The sequence below is a fragment of the Limulus polyphemus genome, unplaced genomic scaffold (genome assembly GCF_000517525.1).
Source record: "Limulus polyphemus unplaced genomic scaffold, Limulus_polyphemus-2.1.2 Scaffold667, whole genome shotgun sequence".
In the NCBI taxonomy this organism is placed as follows: Eukaryota; Metazoa; Arthropoda; class Merostomata; order Xiphosura; family Limulidae; genus Limulus; species Limulus polyphemus.
In genome coordinates this window covers 389,570-398,170 of record NW_013666277.1, presented here as the reverse complement: position 1 = coordinate 398,170, position 8,601 = coordinate 389,570, and the positions used below count along the sequence as shown (strand labels likewise).

Sequence of the window (8,601 nt, the reverse complement as noted above, 5' to 3'; positions counted from 1 at the left end):
AGATGACATGGCCTTTCACCCATGACCCATGTCTAAAAGGGTTAAAACTCACTTCATCGTGCGTGTATCAATACTTAACCTTACCACAACCAGGCACATCCACACCTTCAATAGGACGAGGAATTTCAAGACTCTTAACCACTCCGTACTTGTTACATTCTTCTCTAATATCGTCCAAAATATCTATTTCAAAGTACAATATATAATTTTATGAAGGTAAAACACCAATCACACCCTTAATTTCAGAAATATACATAGAATAGCCATCCATTATCTTTTGTAGTTGCACATACTTATAATTCAATGACACCAAATATGAATATCCAATTACTAAAAAGTTACTTAGTACCAAAAGCACTTTAAAAACACTTCTTACCAACTTGTAACACCTTAGTGCATATCACGTACTACCATAAAAAATTCACGTGCATCAAATACATGTTCTTTCAAGGCACATAACACTGAAATGTCATTGTTCCTAGGCACATAACAATGAAATGTGTACCTTACGATATATCGGTGTTATAAATTACAAGAAGAGATGGAAGAAAGTGAAAAGATACACATTTATACATGAAAGATATCTAATCCTAAATTAATTCTCTTCAATATTTTCTAGTTTATTTTCTGTTCTTTACATATAACCATGCAATGACAATTCCACTAAAAAATATACTTTTTGTTCTAAATTTAATGAAAAGTGGTTCTTTAATAAAAAATATTTATGTCATTATGAATTTATTTTGACTCAAAAGGATAATGACCATAGTTTTTTTTATTGTTTTTCATTAGGTGTATGAAACAGGGCTCGATTTTAAGGAAATTTCCAGATTATCTAAAAAAAAAAAAACAGGCCCTCCAAATATATCCAATTATGACAGTATTGATGTATAAAAACCCAGTTACTAGAATTTTGATACCTTATTTATTTCTAACAAGTACAATTAATGTTTAGTTGGTAATTTTGCACATTTATTCAACAATTTTTGATGCCTTATTTCCTGGAAAGTTTTGTTACATTGGAAAAAATAAACCCAAACCATGCTAATGTTACACAGTATCTTAAGAAAACAAACAGACAATGACCTGTAAAACTTTTAAACAGAACAGCGATCTCGGCCAATCACGTTCAAGGTTTTCATTCTAACCAGCTTGGCCTACCCACCAATTACAGTTAAGTACAGCCTAGAGTAAGACTAGACTTACATCGGAACTCTCACACATACTACTATACCGTAATATATACACAATTCCTGAGCACTGCACATGTACACACACTACTGCTATATATTATCATTCATACTTGTAGTTTGTATGGACTTGGACAGAGACAAAGCTAGACTTATTTTATTTATTGTTATTCTGTTTTGTACAGATCAAACTTTCATAAAGTTTTGTTTGCAGTTATCATTATTACGTTCTCTTTAATTCGTGGATTTTCCTACTTTTCTCATACTGGCTAGGTCTTCCATATTTCCTAGACACGATTGGTCACGTCTGTCTACCATTAGCCTTAAGCCTATACATGCGTAATCGAAAATTTCTGCACGTCCTCCTGCCCATGTAGATTCATACAAACAATGTGCTGTAATAGTTTCATTTTGAGTTTACTTACTGAATAAGTTAATATATATTTTATTTGTTTTACATTTGTTGAATATTGATTTAAATACTAAACGTTTTTTTACTATTAAAACTTATGTACTTGAGAATGATCACACCAGTGATTGAAACATGGTGCCTGTTTTAAAAATAAATCTTACTTACTGTAAAAGCTGTAACTTGTACATATATATATAAAAAAAACACACCCACACATAAAAGTGTCGTAATATAACTAACTGAGCTGTATACATTGTATTGTCTCACCACACACACACACAGCCATTCACGCTCAGTTGAACTCCATACAAAATTTACGTGCAGTTTGTCCATAACAGAAAGTTTAGCGTTAAAACAGCATTATTAGCAAATCAAAAAAAGTAAACTTTTCCTAGCATTTTCAACCCCTTTTGGTGGATTGTATCAACAATTTCTCTTGTACAAATTACAATCTTTTTAACCCAAAAATGGACAAAAAGATATGTTTGTGGGGGGTAAATTTTTTGAGTCTGTAGTTAGAAAATTTACCGATGATTTTGGTAGAGGATCCAAATCAACATAACGTGTTTAGTGTAGGCATAGATAAATGTCAAGTGAACTGTGATCCTGTTTCGAGTAACAGTGTCTTCCAGGGTGCTAGTCGTCCATCGGACAACATGGGAGTTTAAGTTGGTCATCTCGGATGACCATTAAAATCGAGCCCTGTGAAACCTACAATTTTCTAGTAATTTCTGTACAAATATTTTTTGTAGAACCTTATCACTTTAAGGTTATATAAGCACTACACTTGTTAAATACTAGTCAACCCATAAGGTTCAATTTATGAGTGCTTGTAAATTTAATGACAAAATTATTAGCTCAACATTCAAATTCTAACAATGTTTAGGCTTAGTGAAATTAAAATGGATTACAAGTGTGTTTATGTACACTTAAAAACTAAGATGGTGTTGTAATAAATTAACTTTTATATATCCATGAATTTTATCACCTCGTCGGCATGGATTTAAGAATGATGAGCAAGTAACTGTAGAAAATGTAAATACATACTAAATATTAATTTCTCAGCAACTCTAATTCACTTATTCACCCATTTAAACTATCAAACGACACTTCTTAGCCCTTCATATTTGATTAAGCCTCACAATTGTATAGAACCTTGTGAAAATTAATATGGACTACAGTAAAACTGCCTAACTAACCCTCATACTCTTCTTCGTCTTTGAGTTCATCAGGAGTTACCATGTTCATAAGACACAACACCTCAGTTGGAGGACCTGCCCCACCAGAAAGTTGAAGACCAGGTACTTGGATCTGCACTGGAGCCTGATAGGAGAATCCAAGCAAAACATGGGTATTAAACTACAGGATTAAATTCAGACTAGAAAAACTTCACTAATATTTAAATAAGAGTAATTAGTATGTTAAGATAGTTACAATTTTCTTTTTTCTACATATTTCGGGAATACAGACCTAAAAAAACAAAAATTACCCCTTACACATACAACATAAGACAGACAACAATTTTTATTACATCATTGATACATCTTTAAAAAAAACAGCATTTCTTATTGCATTTAAGTTGTGCTTGACTCAGAAAAATATCCAAATAATAACTATATAACCATCTGTCAAATGTTCTACACTGGTAAAATAAACAATTTTTTTATTTGTTACATCCATAAACTAAAAACGTGCGTTCACTTGTCTCTAAATTTTACTAATTTTTTTCTCTTTCTCCTACCACAAAAGAGATACTCTGAAGCAAGTAATAAATCAAACTTTATCTTATATAGAAGCTGTAACAGCTATAATTTCTCCATAAAATTATTTTATAGTACTATTGCTAATTCAAAATACAAAAAAAATCTACTTATATAAATGAAGCCGACTGAAACTGTCTTATACACGATAAAGATATTTTTAAAAATAACATATACTTTCTTACTTACAGTTTTAGTACAAAATTAAATATTTTCAGACACAAGTTTTTACATATTTTTTAACTTTGGCATGTACAGATGTATGATACACAATGTTATCATTACAAATATTTTTTTAATACATTTATAAAAGTGTACAGTATTCAGTAAGTTAAAAACAGAAGGCTTGGATATGATTAAAACACAGTGAAGGTGATTTGATACTTTTAATACAAGCTGTGTGAATTTTGATAAAAAAATAAAATATTTAAAACTTTATATATGTTCAGAAACTTTGTAGCAAGTAATAACAGCCTCTGTAAAGTTACTATAAAGCTAAGATATACTTAACAGGTTAATTTTAAGTACCAAGTTGGATGTATCAAGCTGAGCAGAGGTACTAAAGCTACACTGAATCTAGTCAGTGGGTTAATGTGATTTAAAACAATCCCTTTAGTACTTGTACAGACCACAAAACCTTTGTAACTTACTGCCATAGTACTGTTCCTAGCTCCTACACTGGCTCTCTGTACAATTAGTTTCTTGTCTCCTAACTGCATGCCATTCAATCCAGCTATAGCCTAGAATAAAATATTATAAACACTATAGACTTCTGCCATTTTTATTGATTTCAAGATCAAGTTTCTCAAGCACACTTTATATGTAAAACAAACACACATATAACTCTGGAAAATTGAGCTCTTCTCTCACAATCAATTGTTGTACTGACTAACAAGTACAAATTACTTACTTGGCCTTTTTTTGGGAAACATATTGTACCAACTGACACATCAAAATAAAACGAAGTTTAGCACTCGTGCCTAGCACCCAGTTAACAGTATATCATGGTTTAACTTTCTTAGCACTGATGATAGATAGAGATGAGTTGACTGTCACACATGTTAGACATTAAAATATTTCTTACAGATGTTGCCATTTTTAACTGTCAGTCCACTCTCAATACAGACAATAGGATTTCAACTGGATTTCTTTTAACACAAAAGATGACCATTGCTGTGATATAATTCTTCATAATCTAATGACATTTTTCAAATACCCTCTATTTGCATGTCAAACACTGATCATTAAAGCCAGGCAGAATGGCTTACCTAGTTACACCTACCATCAAAGAACAAAAACAAGCTAATTAAAAAACAATTATACAGTCCCTTCAAAGCTTACTCCCACCTTAATAACTCAGCTTACGAGAAAAACTACCTTGCAAACTCAGTGGACACTATCCCTAAACAATGACAGTATCTGTCAAGACCCAATCAGTATAAAGAAACTTATTTTCTCACATGCCGTATAAACTACCGTTCAAGATTAGCAGTTACTAGAAACTTTTATTCATCACATTCCCATTCGTAATATTCTGGAACGATATTCTATAGATGTTAACGTTATTCAAACCTATATTAATCACGTTATGTGACGACACAGAACAGTAAAGCTTATATCAATTATGAAAGTTAAATTTTTCTTATTATTTTACAATAATTTACATAATAATAAAACTGAACAACTATACTTTTAAAATAAAGGATGCTTCTCATTTCTAAGTTCTAATACGTACTTTTAATATACATTTTAAGAAAACACAGTCATATTATTAATTTGCTTTCTTTTATACAACAAGAGACAAAATAAAATGTGATAGTTTTTTTATTAATTCTTTACCTATACATGATGATGAAATTTTATTATATATGCATTTTTAAATCCAGTTTTTAATGATTAGTCTATTTCTAATTACTGGCTTTTTTATATACTATTCACTATGGATAGGCTCTCTTCATTGCAACGTGTCGAGTAATTTTATGCTTTTTTACCTATTACAACATAACTGACCAAAGAAAGTGAATGGAATCACTATAAGAATTAACTGAAATACTGATGGTATTTTTTATTTACTTTTATTTTTTTTGCATAAGTCACATTATTAGAGAGCTGTAACCATTAAAATCACGGATCCAGAAGCAAATTGACACATAAACAGATTAGAAAAATATATTTAAAAGTCAGTGGTGTTATCCTAGAGGTAAAATGAACCAAATGAACAGAACAAAAGTATACAAAATGTTCTGGCTTTGTCCAAACTTATATCTGATAGAGTGAAAGATATCAGATGTTGAGTGATAAACATGGATCCACGTAGGATTCATTTTTAGTAAATATTTTAATACTTTTTCTTTTCAGTCAAACTGAAAAGCTTTGAAAAATAACTTTTTAATAGGCATGGATACAAATTATTACCAAAGGCTTTTCTCTTACCTGATCAGTGAGATTTATATCAAAATATTCACAGAATGCATAACCTTTAGAAAGTCCTGTTGCACTGTCCTTTACCAGATTGAAAGCTCTCAGCTGACCAAAAGACATTAGTAATTCTTTCACCTAAAAACACCATAAAGTAACACAAAATTAGTCAATAACATTCATAATTATTGTAATTTTATCTTTTCTAATACTAGCTGGAGTATAGGATAGGTAAAATAAAAAAATCATTTATGACAAGGGATGGAATTGTGCTTCTATTTTTTTTCTTAACATAATAAACATTAAAAGTGCAATAAAAACACATAAAGGTACCAATACTGAAAAGAAAACCACTCTTGTCAAGAATTCTATCAATATGAAATTAGATGGGGGGGTTCTAGCCCCCCCTCTTGTCATCCTGTATCACTATGTCAGGTTATGCTGATTTGGTAGCATTTCTAAAATTAGATAGGAGATCCAACATAAATGAATCAAATTAAAAACAACTGCATCAAAAACCACTAAAATGAAACTTTTTTGGGATAAAATAAATATTAGTTGGAAGCAGTGTATCAATTGTTTTTGTGGTTAGCTTGCTGGGCTGAGGATCTGATGGTTTAAATTGTGCTATATTGCTGATCTTCACACTTTCACCTGTGAGGATGACAGTTAATGCCAATATCCAGTTAAAAGTAGCAGCATGGGTGGCAGGTGCTTCAGGCTAGTTATCGTCCCTCTGGTGAGCAGTTTTAGAATAAGGGATGACTAAATCTGAACAGTAAAGTTTTAAAAAAAGTGTAGAAAATATAAAAACTTTACTTCTTAGCTGAAACTGTTTAAGCCACAAGTTCCATGTGGTGCCAATTCCAAATGAAAAGAGCAAAATATCAGAATTGTTTTTACAATCCTAAAAATTTTAATATAAAAAGTAGGCTTAGTTTGAAATGTGGTATAATGAGCCTCGGCTATATATATAAAAGCTTATATTCTAAATTTTTTTGTTCACACTTTGGAATATATTAATCTAAACAATTAAATCATTACAAAGCCCTTAATGTTCAAGCAATTTTTTTCTACTTCAATTAACAGCTAATTGAGCATATTTATGTCATCACCGAGATTTCATAATCATTTCTCTTTTATTAACAGTATTAAACTGTCGATAAGAAATCAAGGTTACCAATATAACCATCTGTGATTATGGCTACCTAATCAGTACTTTCAAATCTTAAGGGTTTATATTCCTCACATTTAACTCTGTGTGTGTGTGTTTGTATTTACTTTTACTGTTTAAACACATCTTGAAATATAACTCGTATCACGATTAAGTCACTCATACAGCAATAATGAGAAAAATTACATTTTATAAATATTACTTTTACTTGATCCTGTATTTATGATTTACTCGGAAGAACCTAGCTCTTAAGAGGGAAGATCTCTTAAGTAGGGGAGAAAAGCAAGTATATTTCAATGATGTAATAACCTATATATTGTAACATATATTGTGACTGAACTCAACACAAAAAATATTTTACACAAACACATTCAAGAATAATACTTCGTGATATATGGGAATTTACTATTTCTACTGCCAAAAGTCCTTAAGAACTGTCTTCAGGTTAATATTTCTTTCAACAGAATAATCATTTGATATATTTACATTAAACATGCTAAAACCAAATACTGTTTTAAATATTTATTTTATTATTATTTCAAAGTTCACTGATACTTCTTAAAAAAGAAAAAGTTTTTAATGCTGTATATTTTAGTTAGTGATGCTTCAATAATAATCCTGCAGGTGCTTTTGTCTAGAGAGAACCTCTAAAATCTACAAATGGTCACAATATAAACGGCATGCCTACATATTATTTCTTTCCTAAACAACATGTATTCTCTATTTCCAAAAGCACACGTTACCTGGTCTTCATTCAAATAAGAGGGCAGACCACCAACAAAAATCTTATGTGGGGAGTCTTGTACTACAGTTGACACGACGCCTGTGTCAAAAAAAATCAAAACACTTAATGATATACAATCACAGATTAAAGTGCATAACACACTGTGATTTTCAAAGAGTACTAAAAAATTCGAAAAGAAATTCTGACATGGTACTTAATCTCGCTTTAAAAATTAAAATTGATCAGTCATTCAGTTATGATTTACCTGCAATTATACTAAGTCTTTTAATAACTTAAACAAAAAACAGTCATCATGTTCCAGCTAATTTAACTTACATTGAATAAGACACAAGATGGATAAAAATTATTAATGGAAAAATATTTTAAAAATCTGTTATTTCCTTTGTTTCAATTTTGGAATTTTATGCAATCATTACCATTCCATTAATGCAAAGTTCAAAATTTGTACGATTTTGACTGAAACAAACTTTAAATAAAAAGCTTAAAAACTATAATAAGGAAAAAAATGTCATTATTCACAAAATAATAGAACTTTAAAAAATGGTTTGGTTTAGTTCTTTCACACCCAGTCTAGTGATATGTTCCCATTTCCTTTAGACTATCTATAAAATAAAAAACATATTTGAAACAAAATTTGTCATTCTTAAAATCACTCAAACTTCAGTCATGTTTGTAAAAAGAATGTAGAAACAATAAAAACTTTAATTCCAAGCTGCACTTATTCAAGTTTCAAAAACCTATTGTTTTTACCACTCACTAGAGAATAAGTATTCTTACATCCTAGTGTAATAAAATGTCAACTGTCACTTTTACAATGCAAATCTGATATTCCTAGTGTAATAAAATGTCAACTGTAACTTTTACAATGCAAATCTGATATTCCTAGTGTAATAAAATGTCAA

The 8,601-nt window shown here is 30.2% G+C and overlaps 1 protein-coding gene across 4 annotated transcripts in view; it reads right to left on the bottom strand.

The window, feature by feature from the left end:
• LOC106459852 (splicing factor U2AF 50 kDa subunit-like) overlaps positions 1–8,601 on the bottom strand; it is a 35,774-nt gene that overhangs the window by 2,015 nt on the left and 25,158 nt on the right. For all 4 annotated transcript variants that reach the window (XM_013919522.2, XM_022386405.1, XM_022386404.1 and 1 more), the window contains 5 exons: positions 7,698–7,777; positions 5,796–5,918; positions 4,013–4,102; positions 2,802–2,925; positions 80–183 (listed from right to left, as the gene is read on the bottom strand). In XM_013919522.2, the coding sequence (XP_013774976.1) occupies positions 80–183; positions 2,802–2,925; positions 4,013–4,102; positions 5,796–5,918; positions 7,698–7,777 (521 nt within the window). The remainder of the gene's footprint in view (positions 1–79; positions 184–2,801; positions 2,926–4,012; positions 4,103–5,795; positions 5,919–7,697; positions 7,778–8,601) is intronic.